Genomic DNA, 27,275 nt, shown 5'->3' on the forward strand with positions numbered 1-27,275 from the left:
AAATGCCATATAAAACACATTAGAATCATGCAATTTTGATTTATAAAGTATTTTTTTAATTTAAATATACTTCCACCATATAATGGATACTTTCCCTTTGTTTAAAGTATTTCTAACATTTCTATAATGAGAATACATGATTTTTTTTTCAAAAGGATAATAGCATTTACTCCTTGTCTTTCTTTTCACTTTGTCTTTCATGAATCAAACAATCTTAATAAGCATTTAGTTGTATTTGTTTTACTCTAGGTTACTCACCTCTCTTGAAAATTTCATAACGTATGGAAAATCCTGCACCATGTGTCTCATAGTCAGAGACAAATTTGATGAAAAGAAATGGCCCTGAAGACACTATAGGAGAAGGGGCAATCTTTCCACAGAACTTTCCCCATAAACGTCCATTTTCATTTTCTCCATCAATGACTTCCACATAGTCATACCTGGCACAGAAACATGGAAGGAACCATTAGGTTAGCAAGAAGTACCCTTTTAATTTCAAAAATTTAGAAACCAGTACTGTCCAGCATAGTCTGTCAGGAAAAAAAGTCCTACCTGCACTCACCACTGTATTACAGGGAGGGGAGAATCTAGCAAAATGAAATAATTAAAATGGACTACATGATGTCTGTATACATCATCTGGCAATAGAGAACTATTAAGAATAATGGTGTCCATTATACTTGCAGACAATGTAGTTAAAGTAACTAATTAACAAGAAAAAGAGAAATCTCATGAGCACCATTCTCTCTTATTAAATTCTGTTCCTTTGTCGCTGGTGGTGTGGTGTCAATACATAATGCTATGCATTCTTTTCAAACTATGCAGTTCTTTTATGAATTCAAAATGTCTCCTTAGCTGGAGCTTTCCATGAACAATACTTTCTGTGAGCGACCCTCTAAACATATGGCCATAGAATAATAAAGAGATCCTTTACTGTTTAACCCAATACCAGCAAATGCCAGACTTCTTAGGAAAACTCTAGTTCAAACACAGATCATCTTCTTCCAAAACTACACTTGAATTGCAGAATGTAATTTCTCCAAAGAAAAGAAGTCTATTTTAAAATAGCAAGTAACTTTGTTTATACCCATCAGCCTGAACATTTAAAATAATATTGTTGTTTAAAAAGGAAACATAACACATTTGGAAATACCAAAATGATGTGATGTTTAAAAATTCAGGCTTAATGATACACTAAGGAGACAAATGCTAAAGGAAGTGGCAATAAAATATTATACTCTAAATATTGCACTAAGGTAACAGATATACTTGGACATTTTTTCTCTCTAAAAGGTCTGAAAAACTATCTCCAATAAACAAGAGTCCCCAGGAAAACAGAAAGATTTTCATTTGTTTGGAATTTTACATTTCTTAGTGTCTTGCTCTTTCTTATTACTTACCAAGTCACTAGGAAAGAAATAATCTGATTTGTCTTCCATTTTTCTTTGAGAACTGACATAAAAACATTACAATTCTTTCATTTAAAACCTTTATTTCTGTGTTTAACTTGGTTCAAAAGTCTTGGGATCTATTAATTTCAGTAATGGCTAAAATATGGCAGTAGCATAAACTGTATCTGGAAATTTAAAAGAGATCAATGCCATCTTTAACAATCCCTTTCAAACTGTCTAGGACACATTACTTATCTGAAACTACCAAAGACTGATAAGGGTGGGCTGGGCTTTATGTGTGGCAGGGTGCGGGGGGGGGGGGGGGCGGCCAGGGGGGCGCGGGGGGGGGGGCAGCGGATGGGCGGGGTGCGTGCGGGTGAGCAGGACAGCGCGATTTTGCACACTGGGCTTCTAGTGTTGATATAAAGTCTTAGGAGACAACTGCAAACATAATATCACTAGTTAAAGTGGACAGTTGAATGCTCTCTAAATTAAAAATGACACTATGCATCAGTTATAGTTGTGTGCCAGTTTTGTGTCTGCCCAGGAGAAAATCAAGCTGACATTGATGGAACTAAACATTAGCATGAGAATTATTGCATTAACTGCATTTCCTCTACTGCATCCCATGTTTCCAGTAGCCCTTACTGGCCTGCCCGCATCACTGTCCCTTTGCAAAACTAGGAAAATACCCAGAGCAATTGTTCCTTTCTCAATACTTTTGGAGATGCTGTGCATTTTAAAAGAAGATGGAAAAGGAGAAGTAAAAGTGGAGAATGAGGAGGATGAAGAAAGCAATGCGGGTAAGGGTGGGGGTGCAGCTGGAAAGAACGGCAACTCTGCATTCAGTAAAGCCTCAAAGTTGGCATTTATGTGGTAATGCCTTTTATCTCCACTGCTTCATTGACTAGACAGGTCTGCATGTTTTGCCCATACTTGTGTATAATTGAATTATGATTTGAACTGTTGATTGTGTTTGTCTTGGTGACTGTGCATCTAGCTCTGCAATATAGGCTTTTTACTTGAATCCTGACATGATTTGAATACCAAGTGGCTAAATCCTAGTGCATTTTGCCTTCCAGCCACAAATAAGAAAGGTGAGCAGGCTTTCGGCAGAACTAAGGGCCTTTCTGTGAGAACACCTTTCTGCCAGGTGTGAGAGGACTTGCTAGCACCCTGCTAGGGAATTGAACAGGGAACAAAGCTAGCACTTTAATTAACATATATATCTTCTAATAGGAAATAGGAGGCTCTCCTCTTGGCAACAGTAAAAACTATTTTTAAAAGGGAGAGAGGGACTACATACTCTTCCAGGCAAGAGATGTCATTATTAAATGCCAATTTTAGGGAATTGAATTATTCATGGATACAATAGTTACATGTATAAACTGGAACGGTGCTCTCATTTTAGCACTTCCCTTCAAAGAACCATCCAACAGGGCTCCTAAGAGCTGTATCACAAATAGCAGTTCATGTAACTATTCAGGAGGGTGTATTCGCACAAGTTGTAAAGGGTAGTGTTGCCAAAGAAGTTAGGAAAGCAGCTTGCCTCTCCCTCTGGAGTTGATACTTGTTCTATTCCCTAAGTTTCTTGCTGACAAACGTGGTGCCAGGAATGCAGCTAGTGTGCCAAGATCCCTCCGAGAAACTAAATGTGTCACCACAGCAACGCACCAAGTCTTCATTGGCCTGAGGCCCACAATCCTGAGTTTGCAAATTTTGCTCCTGCACAGACCCCTGCTCCATCCCCTTCCCTCGCCCCCAACCTGGCCACAGCACAGGGCTCTATTACTGCTGTCCCTTGGCAACCACTGCGTTTCTTGGAATATCAAGCTCCCCATTCGCAAAGACAGAGACCTACAAAGGTGAAAATGGTGACACTTTTAAGGCCATCGTTAACAGCTGGAGTGGGAAATGGAAACTGTGTCTTGGACATGTAATTACTAAGAGCTAGAGGAGGGCTTGGAAAATTGACTTATCTCTTCCTTTGGAGCTCTGCTCCTAAAGAAGAATGCTCTAGGTCAGTGGTAGGCAAACTGCGGCTCAGGAGCCACATGCAGCTCTTTGGCCCCTAGAGTGTGGCTCTTCCACAAAATACTGACTTCTGCGCATGGGCCACGAAGTTTCAATTGCACTGTACATGCACGCCCGCACGTGGTATTTTGTGGAAGAGCCACACTCAAGGGGCCAAAGGGCCGCATGTGGCTCTCGAGCCGCAGTTTGCCGACCACTGCCTAAGTGGCAAGGAAACCGCGTCTGTCTCTAGTGCTCTACCCTTCTGCGAGGGCCCTCCCTGCTCTCAGTGTAAGCCTAATCCTGGGTCCCAGCTAGAAAAGCCCTTCCTCACACCTCATCCTCCCCATTACCGGAATGTGAACATCATGTGGATTTTTAAAATATTCAGAGGCTTCTCTCCTCTTTAGCCATCCTTCCATTTCTTTCCTTAAGCCTTCTACCTTAAAGCTTTTCCTTTCTGCACTAATAATGGCAAAGCAGCCTATATTTACTGGGGAGTAATGAAAAGATCTCTCAACCCAACCCTTTTACAATGAATTAAAAGCAACTTTCCCATGTTTTCTGTCTTGGGATGTGAAATGCTGGTGGCTTATCTCTGGAGTATCCCTAGCTTTAGAGTGCAAGTTCCTGAAGCTAAAGGCCTTTTTGCTTACATATCCCCCCACCCTCACCTTACTTGAGGGTGATGAAAACACTTTGCATCCTAAGAGTAACCATGAGTTAGGTTTCCCATAGGAATGACAAAGGAGTAAAGGTTTCATTCTAAGAATTCTTGAAAGGATTATCCAGAGATTATGTTTTCTTTTGGAAAGTTTGAATATGGTATTAGGAAAATGGCATAGCGGAGGGAAAAGTGATGGGAAATGAGAAATGTATTCAGTTACCAAAGAGTGGTTTCCGAGGTTCTCTAGGTAGGCAGTGTTGAATATACAAACAGCACACTTTACTGAAGTGGGAGTTTCTCTTCTGGATGTCAGTGATCCCAGAACTCTCCACACTGAAGCCTGTTAATAGGAAGAAAGCTAGTCCTCTGCAGGGTGTTGTCTGTGTAGTGAGCCACTGTACCAGGCCCCTCACTGCTTCTGAATGGCCTGGAATTATTAGGAAGGAGGAATTTAGGCGGTGTTATCTTTTTAATCTCCTTCCAAGAGATTCTATCCCCATGTGCATATATACATTAATAATGGAGAAATTGGATCCCTAACATCATAAACCAGAGCGAGAAATAATGTTGGCGAACATAATTTTCACCTGCAAAAATGTGTTTCTTTGGATGTTTGGTTTATTCTGCACAAGGCATTAATAGCTACCCCAATTGAACAATCTGTAAGGATTACTATGCTACTGTCCAAGAATCACCTTACATATTTTCCAGAGAAGAACAGATTTTTCTCTCAGACTATTAGAAAAAGGATTTAGAAAGAAAAACACGTCGATGGAGCTAGGAGGAGCCAATTAGTTTACATCTGTATTTTAGAGTGATTTTATATCTGATTCACCCCTACCAGTTCTGTTTTGCTTATGTTTTAAGCAAGATATATGAAAAGACTTAAAAGGTTCATAGCCTCTTGTTCAGCAAAAGCATTTTTTAAAAATATATTCTAAGGAAATAATATGGAATAATGTTAAATATTTATGCAAAAAACTTGCTTGATGCTTTATTTAATAATGGGGGAAATAGAAATAAGGCAAACAGGAAGGAAACAAGAAAATGTATGTAAATTCAAATCATGGAATATTGTTCGGCCATTAAAAAGCATGCTCAATGAAAAATGTTTTATAACAGGAAAATGCATATGCATATGTTCTCTCAAAATCAGAACATAAAATGCTATGTGCAGTATATTCTCAACTCATTCATGTGTAGAGAAAGAACTGAAAGGGAAAATGCTCAGCTGTTAGTAAGTGCTAGTAAGCTTTTAATAATATCAGGGTAATGAAATTATCTTCATCAGCTATTTCTGAATTTTTCAAAATTTTTATAATGGACAAGTGCTCCTTTTTAATCAGATAAAAGTTATTTTGAAAAGCACTAACTACCTATATAGAAAGTAGAAAATCAGGACCTATTACCTACCTAAGAATTTTATATTTCTTGGTCAGAAAACACTATCTTTTATGATGTTTTGTTTGTAAAGTAAATAAAAGGCTTTGCCTTTTTTCTGAGCAACTGAATCAATGAAATTGTATAATTTTTTTTTAAGTACTGGAAAGTTAAAATAAAACAGATTTGATCTCATACTTTCTGAAATGCTGACAATAATACTTGCCATTTGTTCAGTAATTTTCATGTTACAAAATGCTCTCAGCTGTATTATCTGACAGTCTTTACAGCAAGGTTGTCAAACTCAAAGGCTAACAAGGGCCAAATAAACAAGGTTTAAGTTTATGTGGGCTGCAAAAAAACAAAAACTTCAATTTTCATAGAAACATAGCTTTATTTCAATAGAGGGCTGAAATAAATGAGTAATTGTTAACACAAAATAATAGAACATTTTAATAAAAATTAATATTTTTTCTTGAACATTAACTTACCAGACACTGAATAACTACACAAATTAATGAGCGTAACACAAATGAACCTATTTTTCTTGTTCTCCGAAAGCGAAAATATTTCCTGTTGCGCACACCAAACAAGTCAGCCCAAGACTAATGACGTAGCAATCGGCTACTAAAATATTCACTGCTAGTATTAGTGGAGAGAAATGGTGAGCCTTCACATAAGGCGCTTAAGGGGCATAAGGGAAATGAATGCAACATGATTACTGTAATCCAGCCATGGGCAAACTATGGCCCGTTTGAAATGAATAAAACTAAAAAAAAAAAAAAAAAAAAAAAAAAAAGACCGTACCCTTTTATGTAATGATGTTTACTTTGAATTTTTATTAGTTCACACAAACACTCCATCCATGCTTTTGTTCTGGCCCTCCAGTCCAGTTTAAGAACCCATGGTAGCCCTTGAGTCAAAAAGTTTGCCCACCCCTGCTGTAATCAGTCATTAGCAAACATTGTAGTTTGTTATTAATAATCCTATATAATAAAAAAGAAACATGCAAATTAATAGTCCCTCTGCTAGGCTTAAGCCATGCCCACAAGCCACACCCACAAAACAATCAGGAGCAAGTATGCAAATTAACCCAACTAAGGTGGCTGCAGCCAGGGAGCTGGAGCTAGCAGGAGGCTTGCATTGCCCCCGGCAATAGAGGAAGCCAAGCTTCCTGCCTGCCCTGGCTGGACCTGGGCTCTGCTCAAGGCTACAAAGTTTCAATTATAGAAGATAAATAAATCCCAGAAAAAAAAGGAAAAAAAGGAGAGGCTGGGAGCTTGGGCTGCCAAGGGGTGTGGCCAGCCTGAAAACTGCCATCAGCCCCCCACCCAGGCTGACCACACCCCCATGGGGTGAGGGTCCATACTGGGGGGCTTGGCCAGCCTGAAAACAGCCATTACCCTTTAACCCAGGCTGCCCAGGCACCCCATTGGGGACTCCCACCTTGAAGGGGATGTGGCCAGCCTGAAAATGGCCCTCAGCCCCTCACCCAGGCTGGCCACACCCACATAGGGTGAGGGTCCCCACTGGGGGGGTTGCCTAGCCTAAAAATGGCCCTCAGCCCCTCACCCAGGCTAGCCAGGCACCCTAGTGGCACCCCCACCCTGATCCAGGACACCCTTCGGGGCAAATCAGCCAGCCCCCACCCTTGCACCAGGCCTCTATCCTATATAATAAAAGGGTTGTATGCAAATTGACCCTAACAGCAGAACGACTGGGAATGACTGGTCACTATGACACACACTGACCACCAGGGAGAAGATGCTCAATGCAGGAGCTGTCCCCTGATGGTCAGTATGCTCCCACACAGGGACCTCTGCTTAGCCACAAGCCAGGCTGATGGCTGCCAGCACAGCGGTGGTGGTGGGAGCCTCTCCTGCCTCCTCAGCAGCGCTAAGGATGTCCGACTGCAGCTTAGGCCTGCTCCCCACTGGCAAGTGAACATCCCCCGAGGGCTCCTGGACTGCCAGAGGGATGTCTGACTGCCAGCTTAGGCCTGATCCCCCAGGGAGTGGGCCTAAGCCAGCAGGTGGACATCCCTTGAGGGGTCCCAGACTGTGAGAGGGCACAGGCCAGGCTGAGGGACCCCCTCCAAGTGCACAAATTTTTGTGCACTGAGCCTCTAGTTATGTATAACAGGATATTGTAAAAATTGTTATGACATTTTTATTAAAATGTTTCTTATATACCTTTATATTGGCTGGGCCACAAAAATATTCATTGTGGGCTGCATGCAGCCCATGGGCTGAGATTTTGACATGTTTGTTTTACAGGGATCCAGGAAGACAGTTATCAAGTGGTACCAGTCCAAAAGCCCAGACCTTGGGGAGCACTGGGTCAGAGACACATATGCAGGAAATAATGTGTATCCTTTCAACATTGCTTACTTTAGGCAAATTTGATTCCAATATTTGTTCTTGTCACTCCCTTGATACATATTTTTGGCAGATGAGGAATGGATATGCCCTATCCTCATATATAAAAAGCCAGGGGCCGTCACAACTGAAACAACCGGAGGGAGGAACAGCAGGCTGCGTAGGGCCACAAGGCTGGCAGGGGAGTTAGTGAGGGATGACCAAATGACTGAATGGCAGGCTGCGTGGGGTGACCACGCCATCAGAGGGAGCAGTTGGGGGCAACTAGGCTGGTGGGGGGGGGGCAGTTGGGGGTGACCAGGCTGGCAGGGGAGGGGCAGTTAGGTGTGACCAGGCCAGCAGAGGGGGGCAGATGGGGGCAACCAGGCGGCAAAGGGGGGCAGTTGGGGGCAACCAGGTTGGCAGGGGGTGCAGTAAGGGGTGACCAGGCTGGCGGGGGGGCAGTTAGGGGCGACCAGGCCGGCCGGCAGAGGTGGTTAGGGGTGATTAGGCTGGCAGGGCGGGCAGTTAGGGACAGTCAGGCAGGTGAGCAGTAAGGAGCCAGCAGTCCAGGATTGTAAGAGTGGTGTCCGACTGCCGGTTTAGGGGTTTAGGCCCGATCCCAGAAATCAGGCCTAAACTGGCAGTGGGACATCCCTGAGGGGTCCTGGATTGGAAAGGTACAGGCTGGGCTGAAGGGACCACTCCCCATGCACGAATTTAATGCACCAGGCCTCTAGTTAGTTTATAACTATTCATTAACAACTCCTGATTAATTTTCAAACTGGTTGTTGTTGCTAGAAAAATGGCATATCAACTAACTTCATTCATTTTTCTTAACAGTATGCTTACAGCTATATAAACAAACATCTTGGGTGTGCAAAGGTATACTTGCATCTGTATAAGAGAGAAAGAGGGAGAGAGCTACAGAGACAGAGAGGGTGCTCTTGACCTTCAGGGAATCATGTGAGTTGAAAGTTTCAGTGGAATTGATGGTGGCCATTGAATGGGCTTTCTCCTAAAGCTATACTGGTCCTCCGGCCCAGCTGGCTGTTCAAAGACCACATGACAAGAACCCAATCCCAGACTGTGTCAAAGAGATGGAACAGGTAGATGCTGGAGTAGCGCTAAGTGGTAACTGTAATTTTGTTTTCTTCCTAGTGCCAGCACCCTGGGCCTGAACACAGATAGCTCCATCTACTACCCAGGATACATAGGTGGAAAGGGCAGGCCCCTCTGACCACACAAGGGCCTGCACTAGCCTGGTGCATGCCCTTAGCATGAAATTGGCACATCTGAGATTCAGAGCAGGGAGAGGGCCTGAGGTTGCACCAGAGAATCCCTCCACTTTTTCAAAGGAACAGAGAGCGGGCTATCAACTGGCTCTTGTCCTCCAGATCCTAGCCTCTGATCAAATGCCAGTTTCTATGAAAGCCATTCTAAATCTGTAAACAATTTTTAAATTTCTCCTATTAACAGAATATTGCTTTGCTTATTATACTGTCACACTCCCCTTTAAAGTGTGTTTCTAAGTTTATAAAGCAATTTTTCTTTATTAAAATATCAAATATTTTCCCTAAATATATATTTTTTCAATATGTATATGTGTGTATATATATTTTGTTCTTTCTGTATGCAGTCTGTGTACTAGAAGCAGGAGTATAGTATATTACTCTTTGAGCATGGGCTCATTTTCACTTAGGACACTTTCTAAAATTCAGTTTTTCTTACTTCTAATAAACCTTTTGATACACCCCTTACTTCTAATCCATAGTATGACTAAATTTATACTTGTTATATGTTTATGCATATTTTTACCATGTGCTCTGACATTGTCAGGGCCTAGGTGACATTTTTTCAGCTGGGGTAGCTACCTATGACATATTGATAACCCCATTCATTTCAGCAGGGGAGCAGCATTTTAGTAGCATTTCCACTTCCTCACCATTGAGTTCCTGTACTGATCTTATCTCTCAAACTCAGGTTCTACCTATGAGTAAACTGAGGGTCCAAGGTTTTCACTGTCTGCTTAGCTTCAAAATGAGCACAGGTTGCAGAATGCATAGATGACCACCTGGCTGGTTGGGCACAGGCCACACAGCTGGGGAGAGTGTAGTGCTAAAAAGACCAGGCAGCTTTGCTCAGTGGCTGCTGGATGGATTTAAGCCAAATCATCTCTTGTGCAACCAAGCCCACTGATTGTAAATGGGATGCCAAATCCTTACCACTCTTGGGACATAAAAACTGCAAAAATTTTTGCAAACACTTCTGTCTTTTGTCATTTTAAACCGCAAAGACCCGCACAATATTAATCTTGTGTTTGTCCACAAGCTTCCAGGTAATTTTCCTCCAGTAAATTGAAACACCTTATAGTCCAACTAACATCTTCCCAGAATGTGACTCTTCTAATTAAGCTTAGTAAAGATTTCTGTATGTACCATTTTTAGATAGCACAGTCTCAAATAATCAGAATACAGTAAAAATGACATTAAAATTTTCATACTTAAGTTTTTGTAATGCTGAATTACAATAATAAGGGCAATAATAATGAATATCAACAATTTTATTGCAGCTATAGAAAACTGATGATTAATAGGTTAGATAATAACACAATAATATGTATAAGAGATCACAGCCCCAAGAAAAAAGGTACTAGAAAAGTGAAGAAAGAAAATGTTTAAGAAAAAATGTTGTATGGGGGTAAAATTAAAAGAGATATTAAATGGCTTTCATTGGAGTAATGCAAAGAGATAATAATTTATTGTGTGGGGGATTATGAGAGCTGCAATGAGTCATAGCTGGTCAAGACCAATTCAGAAAGGGAGAAACTGAGATGGTAAACATCAAGTGTGTACTAGACATTTAGTTTCTTATTGCTGTGTAACAAATTACGATAAATGTAATAGCTTAAAATGATACACATTCATTAGCTCACTAGGGGCCCAGTGCATGAATTCGTGCATCTTGAAAGGAATTATGGGCCACCAGGCTGTGGTGGGCACAGGAGTGGGTCTCAGCCCATCCTCCACGCCCCCGCCAGGCCCCTCCTGCCATGGTCCCCAGTCCCCTGTCTGCCAGCAGCCCCGGTCCCATGACCATCGCTTCCATGTGCTGACGGTGCTGGCCCTGCAAGCACCTGCTGACGGCGCAGAGCGATTGGGGCCGGCACCAGCAGTGGGTGCAAGCAGGGCCAGCGCTGGCAGTGTGTGCGAGCAGTGGCTCTGGTGCCGACAGCGGGTGTGAGTGGGGTCGTTGCCAGCAGGGTGCGAGAGGTGGCTGCCAGCCGTGATCACTCCTCAGGAGCAGGGGGAGATGAAGAAGCCCTGACTGGCAAGTGGGGCTGGCAGCTACCACTCACACCCGCTGACAACATCGAGCAATCAAGGCCGGCGCCAGGCGCCGGCAGTGGGTGTGAGCGGTGGCTCTGGTGCTGGCAGCGGGTGTGAGTGCCGGGTGGGATTGCAGTGCATGGGAGCAAAGAATTTTCAGTAATCACCAGAGGCTTGCCCTGATGATAGTGACTGGTGCCCTGCCTTAGTCTGGCGTCCCCACTCACCTGCTCCACCATCCCGACATGCCAACGCCCACCATGTTTCACACGCTGCCACCTACTGCTGATGCCTGCCATGTTCTGCGCACACCCCCTGGTGGTCAGCGCACGTCATAGCGACTGGTTGTTCGGTTGTTTGGTTGTTCCACCATTTGGTCTATTTGCATATTAGCTTTTTCTTATATAGGATGGTTATAAATGAAGTCTGGCATGGCATGGCTGAGACTTTCTGCTCAGGGTATCCTAAGGCTGAAGTCAAGATATCAACAGGGCTCTCTTACAATGAATTCTTCTCATGCTTTACAGCTTTTCAAGAAAAGCTCCGTCCCATTTAAGGGTTCACCTAATTAGGTCAGGCTCACCCAGGGCAACGTTTCTTTTTTGAGGTCAGCTGACTTGGCAACTTAATTCTGCAAAATCCCTTTGAGGCAGCACCAAGATAAATAGTTGATTGAATAACTGGGAGAAGGTGTATGTACACCAGGGACCAAGGATCTTGGGGGCACTTCTCTGAATTCTGCCCACCACACAGACGAAGCTCTGGTAGAACACATGAAGCTCTGAAGCTGCAACAGAAACTGAAGGCTAGCCAGACCATCCACTTATATCACCTGATAGAGCAAAGACTAGCAGGGTCCAGGGTAAGACTAAGGACAGGACTGGGTATGCAAAGCAATGGTTGAAATGATTTCAATGTTCTCATGTCATATTGGCTGTTGGTTTAGGAGCCTTGAGCCACAGGTGGTGCTTTCAGTGAAAGGGAAGGCAAGGTTCTGGAGTGAGCCACGCTCGCCTGATTGAAGCAAAACAAAAATGTTAAGATTGTCCAACACGTATGTCTTGAGACAGAAAAGTGGTAGTAGCTTAATTCAAAATTAATATATTAAAGAATTCAAGACATGGTATAAAATAATGGTCAAATGTATAATTTTCTTAGAAAATGTTTGGAGTTTGAATTTTTCATTTCTGAGTAATCTGACTCCATAATTAAGATTTATTGTCATGGGAGATTAAAAAATCCTTCAGAGGGGAAATATTTCTATGATTTAACTCAGATTATGAAATCCAAAGCTTCATTTTAAATTGAAGAGAAAGAATGCCTCCCTTAAAAAAATAAGCTCCAGAAGTGATGGAGTCTTCCAGTGTCAAACTTGCAAAGTTCAGTATTTATAGAAAAATTCACATGCCTTTAATTACAATAACTTCAGTCCCTAAGTAAAACTGTGCCATCTGGAAGATATTAACATCATTTACAACTTGTTTGCCTCCCTATTTCAGAGAAAATTTTACTACTTGCCAACTTTCCACTGTTCTCAGGAAAAAAATAATTACCTTTATGAATTGTCTTAAGATGGGTTTACATAGCATATAAAGACATCATGAAGTGACAGAGTAGACATTTTGGATATATTTACTTTCTTATTTGTTTTAAATCCTTATATCTTTATTTTAAGGTGCTTTTCCTTATAAAGTATATTCTCTTCTCTCTGCTCCTCTCTTTTCAGCCTTCCAAAAGGAAATATATATATATTAGGGGCCCCGTGCACAAAATTCGTGCACTGGGTGTGTGTGTGTGGGGGGGGGAGTGTCCCTCAGCCCAGCCTGCCCCCTTTCACATACTGGGAGCCCTCAGGCGTTGACCCCCATCACCCTCCAATCGCAGGATCGGCCCCTTGCCCAGCCTGACGCCTCTGGCCTAGGCGTCCGGCCTGGGCAGCGGGGACCTGCAGTGGCAGCGGGTGGCGCTGCGATCGTGCGGGCTCCGCCCCTGCCCCTGCAGGACGCTTCTGGCTGAGGCGTCCGGCTCGGGCAGCGGGGACCCACAGCTGCAGCGCCCCGCGATTGTGGGCTTTGCTTTAGGCCCAGGCAAGGGACCCCTAGCTCCTGGGACTGCCAGCTTCTACCGTGCCCAGCTCCCATCGCTGGCTCCACCCCTACTTCCTGCTATCACTGGCCAGGGCGGCAAAGGCACCTGATTCTCTGATCATGGCTGGGGGGCAGGGCAAATGCGGCCCCAGGGCCGCCTTTGCCCTGACCCCCAGCTCTTAGCTCCCCCCTGGGTTTCTGATCACTGTCAGTGGCAGGGGGCTTCTTCCTGCTTTCCCTTTCGCCTCCCTGCATTGTGCCTACATATGCAAATTAACCGCCATCTTGTTGGCAGTTAACTGCCAATCTTAATTGGCAGTTAACTGTCAATCTTAGTTGGCAGTTAAGTGCCAATCTTAGTTGGCAGTTAATTTGCATATAGCCCTGATTAGCCAATGAAAAGGGTAGCTCGTACGCCAATTACCATTTTTCTCTTTTATTAGTGTTGATATCCTTATCTAATAAAAGAGAAAAATGGTAATTGGCGTACGACGATACCCTTTTCATTGGCTAATCAGGGCTATATGCAAATTAACTGCCAACTAAGATTGGCAGTTAACTGCCAACTATGATTGGCAGTTAACTGCCAACAAGATGGCGGTTAATTTGCATATGTAGGCACAATGCAGGGAGGCAAAAGGGAAAGCAGGAAGAAGCCCCCTGTCACTGACAGTGATCAGAAACCCAGGGGGGAGCTAAGAGCTGGGGGGCAGGGCAAAGGCGGGGCCGCCTTTTCCCTGCCCCCCAGCCATGATCGGAGAATCAGGCGCCTTTGCCGCCCTGGCCAGTGATAGCAGGAAGTAGGGGTGGAGCCAGCGATGGGAGCTGGGCACGGTCGAAGCTGGCAGTCCCGGGAGCTAGGGGTCCCTTGCCTGGGCCTAAAGCAGAGCCCACGATCACGGGGCCGCTGCAGCTGCGGGTCCCCGCTGCCCGGGCCGGACACCTAGGCTAGAGGCATTAGGCCTGGGCAGGGGCGGAGCCTGCAACCGCGGGAAGCTGGGGGTCCCCTGCCCAGGCCTGACACCTCTGCCGGAGGCCTCAGGCCTGGTCCAGGGGCCGATCCGGTGATTGGTGATCGGAGGGTGATGAGGGTCAACTCCTCTGGCCGAGGCATCAGGCCTGGGTGGGGGGCTGAGCCAGGGATTGGGAGGATATGATGGTCCCCTTGCCCAGGCCTGAAGCCTGGGTCAGAGGCATCAGGCTTGGGTGGGGGGTGGAGCAAGTGATCAGAGGGAGATGGGGGTCCCCTGCCAAGGCATGATTCCTGGGCCAGAGGCCTCAGGCCTGGGCGGGGGCCAGAGCCAGTGATCGGGGGAAGATGGGGGTCCCCTGTCCAAGCCTGACACCTCTGGCGGAGGCGTCAGGCCTGGGCAAGGGGCCGATCAGGCGATCGGAGGGTGATGGGGGTCTATGCCTCTGGCCGAGGCATCAGGCCTGGGCAAGGGGCCGATCCTGCGATTGGAGGGTGATGGGGGTCAACGCCTGAGGGCTCCCAGTATGTGAGAGGGGGCAGGCTGGGCTGAGGGACACTCCCCCCCCCCCACACACACACCCAGTGCACGAATTTCGTGCACCAGGCCCCTAGTATATATATATATATATATATATATATATATATATATATATATATATGTATATATATATATGTATATAGTGGCCCCGTGCATGAAATTCATGCATGGGAGGGAGGGTGTCCCTCAGCCCAGCTCCACCTTCTCCAATCTGTGATCCCTCTCGCAATTCAGGACCTCTGGCTCCTAACCACTCACCTGCTTGCCTGCCTTATTGCCCCTAACCACTCTGCCTGCCTGCCTGACCACCCTCAACTGCCTGCCCATGCCCACCTGCTAGCCTCCAACTGCCCCCCTGCCAGCCTGCTCACCCCCAACTGCCCCCCATGCTGGCCTGATCACCCCCACCTTCCCCCCCTTCCCCGCTGGCCTACTTGCCTCCAACTGCCCCCCCTCCCAGCCTGCTTTCCTCCAACTGCCCCCCAGGAGGTCTCCTGGAAGGTCTCCCAGTCTAATTAGCATATTACTCTTTTATAAATATATATACACTGAGTGGCCAGATTATTATGACCACCTGACGTTTGTAGGCAAATTAGCCGTACACTGCATCATATGGGATATGGAAGCCAAAGCCTGTTCGAACACCTTTGCTGTCTGCAGTTACCAAGATAAAACATCTTCAATTTGCACAGGAACACAAGGATTGGACAGTCGAGCATTGGAAAAAAGTCATGTGGTCCAATGAATCACGTTTCCAGTTGCATCATGCAGATGGTAGAGTGAGAATTTGGGAAAAACAGCATGAAAGCATGCACCCCACATGCATGAGTACAACCCTTCAAGCTGGTGGGGGCAGTGTTATGGTTTGGGGCATGTTTTCCTGGCATGATTTGGGCCCTTTAATTCGTGTGGAACAATGTCTGAATAGCACAACATACCTAAGTATCGTTGCTGATCAAGTTCATCCTCTCATGTTGAAGGCGTATCCCAATGGAGATGGCTTCTTCCAACAAGACAATGCGCCATGCCACGGTGCTCATATTGTGCAGGAGTGGTTTCAAGAACATGAGAGAGACTTTACCTTGCTTAAGTGGCCCCCACAACCACCAGTTCTCAATCCAATTGAGCATTTGTCCATCAGGCAGCTGGTTCCACAACCACCAAATCTCACAGAACTGGACAGTGCTATTCATCAGGCATGGTGTCAGATTCCTCACATCACCTTTCAACATCTTGTGGAGTCAATGCCAAGAAGAATTGCTGCAGTTTTAAAGGCAAAAGGTGGCCCAACGCAGTACTGATGGGGTGGTCATAATAATTTGGCCACTCACATTCGAATATATCCCACATTCAAAGGCTGTTAAATCACGTTGTTTACCCATATCTTCAGAAAAAAATAACTTCTTCTGTTGTGGTAAACAACCTGCTTCCCTATTTATAATGGTCTGGCCCTCTAGCAACTTCAGTGCGAAATTATAGCTAATTTGCCTACAAACGTCAGGTGGTCATAATAATCTGGCCACTCAATACATATATATATATATATATATATATATATATATATATATATATATATATACACGTAATGAGCTGAGTCTCTTTTAACATGTTCCCGTGGAGTAAGCGAGCTGGGGCAGGAAGAACTGGGTCCTCAGGAGCCACTCCTGCACCTTTGATCTATCAAAAAGTATCACCATCTTTGGCCTCCCATAAAGTGTCAAGGAGGACAATAAGGCAAAGAGTTCACCCTGCCTGACCAGGCAAATTAGCCAAGATGGGACAACTGTGATCTGAGTCCTCACACTCTGCCACTGATCACTGCCTTGGGTAGGTCACTAACTAACTTTTGTGAGCCTTAGTTGCTCACCTGTAAAATGGACAAGATAACTAACAGGAGCATTAGATGAAATAATTATGCAATGTTGAAGGGGCTTGAGGTCCCTTTCCAAGTGAAGTTGGAATGCAGAAGGAATGAGACAAATACATCGAAAGCTAAATGGAGCAGTTGTGTTTGCCCAAATGTATACAACTCAGTTCAAAGCAAACTACAGTTTAGGTAGTGCAGGACATTTAGCTATTGTTATCTTCTAGGGTTAGTCAGAACATGACTAACTCAGAATATGACCATAATCAGATATTCTGAAAAATACTAGTTGCAATGACAGTAGGTCTTGCTCCAGTACTGCAAACAAAACTCAATCAATTAAAGCCATTGTCAATAATGGATTTAAAGAAGTCAATTTATATGTACCACTATGTGTGTGTGTGTTTGTGTGTGTGTGTGTTTAATCACTAAATCCATTAGGTATTTCCATTGATGGCCCAACTAATTTAATGATCAGCAGTTGGATTAGTGCTATGAGCATGCAGTGCTGAATTTGTTCAGAAAGGCCCGTTAATTGGTATGGTGGAAGCACCAGGGTGCAACATCCAGCTCTGGAAAGGCAGTGACTCTGGCTTATACCATCCTGAAATCTTGATCCTCAAGTTTCCTTTTTAATCTTTGGAAAAGGAAATAAAGCAATAATTCTGTTTTAGACTATGGGATCTAATATGCTAATTTTAAGATTTAAAAAAATCCTCCTAGTTTATTACGAATTATTCAGTGGGGATCTAGGTAGTGGGCTAGTCAGAGCTGCAGGATTTGGCAAATAAGTTGGCAAATATTTATTTTTGAGGGGTTTTTTTTTCTGTGCAGTAATTACAGTAGAGCCCTTTCAGCATCAGGTAGGTAAGATGGTTCCTTCTGGAGTGGGGAAGAAGTCTCTTACCCTGAAATGACCACTTTTTTTTTTTCTGAAAAAGTGGAAAGCAAGAAATTCTGGGGGGAAAAAAGGGTCCAGTAATACAGATTAGATGTTTCTTCTTTTAGTGAGTGACACCAGTAGAGAAAGAAAGGGTGAGCTGAATTTTAAGATTGGGCAGTGGTACTGACCCAAGTCAAAATTGCACTCTTCTGTGCAGTTTACTTAAGTACAGACCCAAAGTTAACCAAAGCCAAGAAAATTAATCTTTTAGGTAAGGGCCTCATGCATTTATGATACTAGAATAAAATGCACATGAGAAAAATTGATCATGTCATAGATGTATTTTGTTTTCCTTAATCCATAATATTTATAGAAAGCAACAAACTATTTGCTGTAAGTCATCCTTACAGTCTGATGCATTCATGCTTAGAATATTCTTTTTAATTATTTAAAATTTTGTTATATCAAAAGGCATGTGTATTAGCTGCCAGTGACTGGGCTACTAGTAGTTTTACTAACCTGGCACCCAAAGTCAATCTGTAATACAGGGAATAATTTATATAATGAGAAATATATCTGTGGACATAAAATAACTGCAAATATCAACTAAGGGCTTTTCTATTTTACAACATGCAAAATGGTTATAAAAACCAACATATTCAGAGAATCATTGGTTATTGGCCTAAACTTTAGTTGACATGATTTTTTTCTTGTATAGAAGAAGACTTTACCTGTATTAGAAACAAGCTCATGGAGAGAAGAGGGGGATTCATGATCTAGGTGGCCTCATGATTTATTCAGACCTTAAAGTGTGTTTAGAAAAAAGGAGAGTAGTGACCATAAATATTGCCAGTAGCCTAAGACCAGGAGCACCATCTTGCTAAGTTTAATCACATGACCACATAAGGGGTCACCTTGCTGAAATGGCTCTGTGGTTAGAAATTGGATTTAACTCAATCAGGCAATCATATAACCCCCACCCTACCATCTAAAGTATGCCCCAACCCCAAGACATTGCTATGGCAAGTTTAACAGAAAGAAAAAGGGAATATGGTCAAGTTGGATAAAATGAAATTTAGCATAAGGGAGCATTTCCAAATGCACTCTTCTCTAAGCAGAACACCAGCTAGAGAAAGGTATAAAAAGTTCCCCTTGATAATACTAGTGTCAGCTGTAATAACAAGACAGGTAGGCAAAAGGAGGGATAAGGTTATGCTATACCTTCATACTTTAATTATTCCATAAGGAGAGATAATTTTCCCCCACTAAAATCCAGAATTTATAAAATAATTTAACATCTCATTACATTTAAACAATCTAATTTCTTTGAATGCTCTTAATGTAGAGAGTACAGTTTATTGCACTTTATTAATAAAAGTTTATTAAGAGAATTGATAGTGTAAAGGCACAGGGAAAGATAGGAACAAGGCAGTTTTTCAGAATTTTAGTTCTTGAATTATTAGCGGGCGAATAAATGCTTTCTTACAAATGCACAATAAAACAAGCCCTTTGAGAGAATTCTTTTGGGGGAAACATTTAAAACATTGCAGGTTCTTGAAATTGTTGAATTACTTTTAAAGTACTCCATATTTCAGATATTTAATTAATTTTGATTGCTTTTTCCTCTAGTAATGGCACATTACCTAGATGATATTATTATTTTTTTCATCACTCTCCAATCTGTTGTGCTTAATCCTATTTTTTTTTTTTTTTTTTTTTTTTTTAGTAGCAAGCAGAAATGGGAGAGACTGGTCCTAAAATGTGTTCCCCAGAAATGCTTCAAGAGAAAATATGTTTTCTTCCCTCTGCCCCCAACTCATTTGGGAATGCTTCAGATAATGTTCCATTATAAATATTCACAATTTATGTCAGTATATTACAGGCTCTGAGAAGCTCCAGGGGTATGAAACCTTGATTTAGAGTAGCTTGGTTTAACCCAACATATATCTCATTGATCACATAGACCCACCTATAATAATAAAAGCATAGTATGCAAATCAACCAAATGACAGAACAGCAGAATGACCGTCCAGACGACCTTCCAGATGACCACACTATGACACACACTGGTGCCAGGCCAACCAAGGTGAGTGCAATGTGATTGGTTGAGGGGACCCCCATCATTGCCCCAAAGAAGGAGGCCCAGCCTCTGCATGGCAATTGATCCTGGAGCCCTGACCAGGTGGGCGAAGCCTCCTTCTGCTGGGCGATCGATAGCAGAGCCCCTCGATCGATCGCCCCAAACAGGGAGGCCCAGGCTACCAGTCTGGCAGCACTGCGGCAGATGGGTGGGGCCTCCCTCTGTGGAGCCATCTATCAAGGAGTTTCACGATCAATCTCCCTGCAGAGGGAGGCCCAGGCCACTGGCTAACAATGCTGTGGTGGGTGTGCGGGGCTGGCCAGCAATCGCCTGACAGAGGAAGGCCCAAGCCAGCCAAGCCATCGCACCCCATGCCTGCTGCCTGCAGAGGGAAGCGACTGGTGGCAGGGGACGGGGGGGGGGGGGGCAGTGCTGCACAGATGGCAAGCAGTGGCAGTGGTGGGGGTGGGTCCAGCTGCTAACAGCTGGGTAAAGAAAAGCCCCAATAGGCCCTGATCACCACCCAGGCCTAGGGACCCTACCTGAGGGGTCCTAAATTGCGAGAGGGCGCAGGCCGGGCTGAGGGGAACCCCCTCTCTGTGTATGAATTTTGTGAACCAGTCTTCTAGTCCTATATAATAAAACCCTAATATGCAAATTGACTAAACAGTGGAATGACCAGTCACTGTGATGCACACTGACCACCAGAGGGAAGACTCTCAGTGCAGGAGCTGACCCCCTGCTGGCCAGTGCATTCCCACTGGGGGAGCGCCGCTCAGCAAGAAGCCAGGCTCATGGCTGGCAAGTGCAGCAATAGTGGCAGGAGCCTCTCCCACCTCTGTGGCAGCACTAAGGACTCCTAGGGGGATGTCTGCCTGATGGCTTAGGCCTACTCCCACCTAAGCCGGCAGGCAGACATCCCCCAAGGGGTCCCGGACTACAAAAGAGGTACCACAATACCTGTGGAACTAGTGTTCATCACAAAGTATTTCTTATGTGCTATTTTGAAAAGTCACATTATTTATACTAGTCACAGTTCAGAAATAATAAAAATATTCCAGGAGAGACAACTTTGTAAATGATGACACAAATTTGAGATGAAGATACATTTGGCAATCTTCTAGTATGCCTTAATAAATGTTAGGAATTTAATTTTAATCAGAGATTGGTAAAGCTGTTTTAGTAACTGTCTTGGGCTAAACAAGTAGGATTCTACTACCTAAGCCTGTGCCCATTCTTGGTCAAAGAGGCTCAAACTAAGTTAACAAATGCATTTGGTGTGGATAATTCTAGGTTGTCTCTCTGAGAGCAGGAATTAGGAATGCTCTGGATTTACTAACTAGTTAATGTAAAGGTGGTCACCATGAATAGAACTGGCAAAGTTTTACAGTGGGGAAAGAAAGATCTAAGGGAAAAGAGATGATATTGCATTTTTTAGATGACTAGAGGCCCGGTGCACAAAAATTTGCACACTCAGAAGGGTCCCTCAGCCAGGCCTGTGCCCTCTCGCAGTCTGGGACCCCTTGGGGAATGACCACCTGCTGGCTTAGGCCCACTCTCCGGGGGATTGGGCCTAAGCTGGCAGTCAGACATCCCTCTGGCAGCCCGGGAGCCCTCGGGGGATGTCCACTTGCCAGAGGGGAGCAGGCCTAAGCTGCAGTCGGACATCCTTAGCGATGCTGAGGAGGCGGTAGAGACTCCCGCCACCACCGCTGTGCTGGCAGCCGTCAGCCTGGCTTGTGGCTAATCAGAGCTCCCCCTATGGGAGCACACTGACCACCAGGGGGCAGCTCTGGCATTGAGCGTCTGCCCCCTGGTGGTCAGTGTGTGTCATAGTGACCAGTGATTCCCAGTTGTTCTGTTGTTGGGGTCAATTTGCATATTACCCTTTTATTATATAGGATAGAGGCCTGGTGCACGGGTGGAGGCCGGCTGGTTTGCCCTGAAGGGTGTCCCGGGTCAGGGTGGGGGTCCCGCTGGGGTGCCTAGCCAGCCTGGGTGAGTGGCTGATGGCTGTTTTCAGGCTGGCCACAGCCCCTTCAGGGTGGGGATCCCCGCTGGGGTGCCTGGCCAGCCTGGGTGAAGGGCTGATGGCTGTTTGCATGCTGGCCACAGCCCCCAGCCACCCAATCTCCCAGTGGAGGCTGGCTGGAAGAGGGTATCTGGGATTTATTTGTCTTCTATAATTGAAACTTTGTTGCCTTTTGTGGAGGCCACAGCCAGCTCAGAGCAGGCAGGAAGCTTGGCTTCCTCCATCGCCCGGGCAACCAAGCCTCCTGCTTGCTCCAGCTCCGTGGCTGCCAGCTGCCATCTTGGTTGGGTTAATTTGCATATAGTCTCTCTGATTGGCTGTTGGGCATAGTTTAGGGCATAGTGAAGGTACGGTCAATTAGCGTTTTTGTCTTTTATTAGCGTAGATACGACCAGAGCCCAGAACACTGAAAGGGACTATAACAATATTTCAAATCTAGTTAGTAGAAGAGCTAGAACTTTCCACTGCATTATGACAAAAAACAAAATGTTCATTATATCTTGTTTTTTTGGGTGATAAAGAAAAGGGTCTTTATAATCATCACTTAACTTCTAACTTAAAATTCCTAACAAGGCATTGCTTCGCCTACAGGAAAAAGAAAGGGACCACATGGGGAGCTCATCCCATCTTTGACTCCTTGGGGACTATCTCCTCTCCCTTACTTTGTCCTGTACTTGTTCCCTCAATAAATATTTCTCCAGTATTTAATTTAGTTTCTACTCATTGATCCTAAGAACACATTTATTTTTTAATTTTTATTTTACTTTTTTTTAAAAAATATATTTTATTGATTTTTTTTACAGAGAGGGAGAGAGATAGAGAGTTAGAAACATCAATGAGAGAGAAACATCGATCAGCTGCCTCCTGCACATTTCCCACTGAGGATGTGTCCGCAACCCAGGTACATGCCCTTGACTGGAATCAAACCTGGGACCTTTCAGTCTGCAGGCCGATGCTCTATCCACTGAGCCAAACCGGTTTCGGCTTTTTTTTTTTTTTTAATATATTTTATTTATTTTTTACAGAAAGGAAGGGAGAGGGATAGAGAGTTAGAATCGATGAGAGAGAAACATCGATCAGCTGCCTCTTGCACACCTCTTACTGGGGATGTGCCCGAAACCAAGGTATATGCCCTTGACCAGAATCGAACCTGGGACCTTTCAGTCCGCAGGCCGACACTCTATCCACTGAGCCAAACCGGTTAGGGCTTTATTTTACTTTTTATTGAATTTATTGGGATGAGATTGGTTAATAAAATTATATAGGTTTTTAGGTGTACAATTCTATAATACATTATCTCTATATTGTATTGTGTATTTACCACCCCAAGTTAAGTCTCCTTCCATCACCATTTATCCCCTCTTTTACCCTTCCACCCCCCTTTTCCTTCTGGTAATCACCATACTATTGTCTGTGTCTATGAGTTGTGTTTTTTTGCTTAATTTCTTTACCTTTTTCACCCAGCCCTGCAACACCCCTCCCCTCTGACAGCTATCAGTCTGTTCTTTGTATTTATGAGTCTGTTTCTACTTTGTTAGTTTATCTTCATAGATTCCACATATGACTGAAAGTATATGGTATTTGTCTTTCTCTGACTGACTTATTTCACTTAGCATAGTGCTCTCCAGGTCCATCCATGCTATCGCAAAAGTTAAGAAGGCCTTCTTTTTATGACAGAGTATTATTCCATTGTGTAAATGTACCAAAGCTTTTTTATCCACTCATCTACTGGGCTGCTTGAGCTGCTTCCAAATTCTGGCTATTGTATATAATATTGCAATGAATATAGGGATATAAATAATCTTTCAAATTAGTGTTTTGGGTTTCTTTGGATAAATTCCCAGAAGTGGGATCACTGGGTCATAGCAGTTCCATTTTTAATTTTTTGAGGTAACTCCATACTGTTTTCCACAGTGGCTGCATAAGTCTGCATTCCCACCAGCAGCATTTTAGGGTTCCCTTCTCTGCACATCCTTGCCAACACTTGTTTATTGATTTATTGATGATAACCATTCTGACAAGTATAAAGTAATATGTCATTCATTGTGTTTGTAATTTGCATCTCTCTGGTGGCTTATGAGATTGAGCATTTTTTCATCTATTGGCCATCTGTATGTCCTCTTCGGAGGAATGTATAATCAGGTCCTTTGCATTTTTTTTTTGATTGTTTATTTTTTTAGTGTTGAGTTGTATAAGTTCTGCATAAGTTTTAGATATTAATTCCTTATCAGATGTATCATTAGCAAATATGTTCTCCCATTCAGTGGATTGTCTTTTCTTTCTTTAAAAAATATATTTCTTGCCCTAACCGGTTTGGCTCAGTGGATAGAATATCGGCCTGCAGACTCAAGGATCCCAGGTTCGATTACGGTCAAGGGCATGTACCTTGGTTGCAGGCACATCCCCAGTGGGTGTTTCTCTCTCATCGATGTTTCTAACTCTCTATCCCTCTCCCTTCCTCTCTGTAAAAAATCAATAAAATATATTTTTAAAATAATAATAATAATAATATATATATATATATATATATATATATATATATATATATATATATTTCTTTATTGATTTCAGAGAGGAAGCGGGGAGAGATAGCAACAGCAATGATGAGAGAAAGTCATTGATTGGCTGCTTCTTGCACGCCCCCTACTGGGGATCGATCCCACCACCCAGGCATGTGCCCTTGGCCAGAATCCAACCTGGGACCCTTCAGTTAGCAGGCTGAAGCTCTATCTACTGAGCCAAGCCAGCCAGGGCTGTCTTTTCATTTTGTTGATGGTTTCCTTTGTTATGCAAAAGCTTTTAGTTTGATGGAATCACATTTGTTTATTTTTTTCTTTTGTGTTCCTTGCCCCAGGTGATGTATCAGAAAAAAATATTGCTACAAGAAATGTCCGAGATTTTACTGCCTATGTTTTTTTCTAAGATTTTTATGGTTTCAAGTTAAGAGCACATTCAATTCCCCTTTCATGTAAGAGCTCTTCAGGTAACCATAGAAAGGGAAACTTTATGCCCCTAAAGTTTCTAACTTTTTTTGGTATTATAAGAAGAGATAAATTTTAATAAATAATTTATTAGACTGACTAAAAGCAATACAAGTAAAGAAACCACTTCTCGCTCAAAAGTTATGGAGATATGATTATTTTAGCAATTACAGAGAGGTTGAGCACTTTGAAGAGACTCATGCATTTCAAAAGCTCTCCCGCTGTGTTTTGGGGACCTGAGACAGTGTCTGTGCCACAAAGGGCAGGATTGGTGACTAGGCTTCCGTTATCCACCCTTCTAAACCTTCTGTGCATACTTCCTCCCTCCATGTCCACAGGCCCAGCCTCTGCCCCTCTTATGGATTCAGGAGTAGGCAATCTAGAGCTAGGGTCTTGTCATGGAAAAAAAAAAGTTGGCTCTGTACAGCTGGATCCAGGAAATAGAGAGAGGGGCGAGGCAGGGAAAGCACAGGTCCAGGTCTGCCCTGAGATGGAGCCAGAGATCAAATGAAATGTCTGGGTGACAATTTAACACAAACATTTTTCACATCTACTTTGAGGGTTGGCTTTCTGATGCCAAAGAAAGACTTTAATTTATTCTACTTATTTTTCTTTTATAAACCACCCATGCCAGCCAACAACTCCAAATTTTAGATAGAGAATATTCCTATTTTTGAAACTGTTAAATTTCTATGTTGAATTTTATCTTATTCCCACCCTCCTCACTACTATGTAATTTTATGCCAACTGACATTTCCTTTAATATTTTTTGTATAATATAGTAAGATTATTGCTGTACTATAAAAGTATCATTGATTAAGATTATTTTTCTTAATGACTCAGATTGTAATAATTTTCCTTCCCAGATATAGGCAAAATGCCAATTTTCACTAAGTAAACACACACATAGGCTTTATAATTTTTTAACCTTAAAATGGGCTTTTATAAATTTAGAAGTCAAATGTCATTTATATCAGTTAGTACCGAATTCCTTCCTATTTATTTACTGGCAAACATACACTCAGGAACACAGGTTAGCAGTTCAAATACTTCTGAGACAGAAATAATGTTGGATTTGGCAGTCATTAAAAACAATGACTTCAATTTGATGTTCTGTAATTTTTCTTATTTAAAATCCAATGTCTTAAAAATACTTTCCCATTAATGTTTGACAGACATATTAAACACAGTCTGTGCAAATGTTTGAACAGTAATAATATCGACCTCTTCAATGGAAATTTTCTGTACAAATGGTAGAGGACTATTAACAAAAGCTTTATTGTTTTGTACTCCCATTATGCTTTGTAATTAAGGAGATATTATAAAATTTTTGGTGAAAAAAGTGGTACTAACTTTTATTTATTTATGTGGCACTCTTCTGAAAAGCTGAGAGAGGAGAGAGTGAACAGTGGTATATTTTACAGGCTTTAAAGGAGAGTGGACAGTGGTATATCCTGTGACATGTGAGGATGTCTTTACTGCAGCTGTGTGTACCTCATACTAGAGCAGCAAGTCAATTTTGATAAACCGCTAGTATCTTAGGTGGTCCTTTACTGAATTATGTCCTGGATTGTTCAACCCGGGTTGCACAGAAGTGCCTGAATGGAGTCGAGAGTATGTGTAGTAGTATAGACAGAGCTGACTCCTCAGACTTGGGTCTGGATCTTGAAGTTGGTGACTAGGAAGTGAACTACTAGCATGTGTGCTGGAGAGAAAAGAAACAGAAGCTGTGCCAGTTGAAGATAATGTGAGAACATTTCTATAGTAGCACGTTTGCCACAGCCTCCTTCTTACTTCCCTTCCCCCCAGGAGGTCTGTTCATTCACAAGTTCAGAAATGTCTCAAGATAGGGTGTATGTTTGTAGTCCCATAATGTCTCTAGTACTACAAACAACATGGTGCATTTCATTCTTTCTCTAACCCAGACTTTTTAAAATCAGTGTTTAAATCTGGTTGAAATGAATTTTGGTCAGGGCCTTAAAAAAGAAAAAAGATCAATCCTAGGAGATAAATGGCAGGGTAAAAAGAAAACTAGAAGGGTGATTTGGAGGTCAAATGCATGTCCTGGGATTAGCTGCAGAGTTTTCATTTTAAGGCAGAAACTTGAATAGAGCCATCCCTTAGCTAGTCCTGTGGCCTCTGCTCCAAGTCTCTGCCCAGGTACCACCCATGGAATAGTATTAGCTCTTCTGAAGGTCAGGGACAACTGCCCAATGTCCCTTATCTGAGGATAACTGCACAGAATTGCTTTGACATCTCTTTCCTAGCAGTTTCTTTTCTTATGTTTGCGGATTCAATTCCATTTTTACAAAGCCCAATTCAAGGTTGATTTGTTCTGTGAAGCTTTTCTTATATTCAATTATCTGTAAATGTTTCCTTCACTTGAATTTATGAAACCCTTAGCCAGTATGAACCAAGTAATCATAAATTTTCCCATTGTTGCATTGGAATTATTTTTTTAGGTGTCACCATGTCTTATTTCATTGATAAGATTATGCTCTTTTTTTTTAGTTAGATAAACATTTATTTTGGATTTTTCTGAGAAACAGAAACAAAACTGTTTCCTTGGAAATAAGTTCATGTTTATTGAGAACATGAAAAAGCAAGAAAAACTAGAACAAACATCACATAACCCAGGTAGTCCAACTATTTTATATTCATATTTTAACAACGTTTGAATTGAAACTTCTAAATTGCTTA

At 43.1% G+C, this 27,275-nt stretch overlaps 1 protein-coding gene and 1 long non-coding RNA gene across 3 annotated transcripts in view; one reads left to right on the forward strand and one right to left on the reverse strand.

The window, feature by feature from the left end:
- The window catches only part of LOC132211217 (uncharacterized), a 1,824,365-nt gene that overhangs the window by 484,258 nt on the left and 1,312,832 nt on the right, over positions 1-27,275 (forward strand). The gene's annotated exons all lie outside the window — the stretch shown is intronic.
- NRP1 (neuropilin 1) overlaps positions 1-27,275 on the reverse strand; it is a 171,758-nt gene that overhangs the window by 100,417 nt on the left and 44,066 nt on the right. For both annotated transcript variants that reach the window (XM_059712800.1, XM_059712791.1), the window contains exon 3: positions 259-440. In XM_059712800.1, the coding sequence (XP_059568783.1) occupies positions 259-440 (182 nt within the window). The remainder of the gene's footprint in view (positions 1-258; positions 441-27,275) is intronic.

Source organism: Myotis daubentonii, chromosome 1 (assembly GCF_963259705.1).
Source record: "Myotis daubentonii chromosome 1, mMyoDau2.1, whole genome shotgun sequence".
In the NCBI taxonomy this organism is placed as follows: domain Eukaryota; kingdom Metazoa; phylum Chordata; class Mammalia; order Chiroptera; family Vespertilionidae; genus Myotis; species Myotis daubentonii.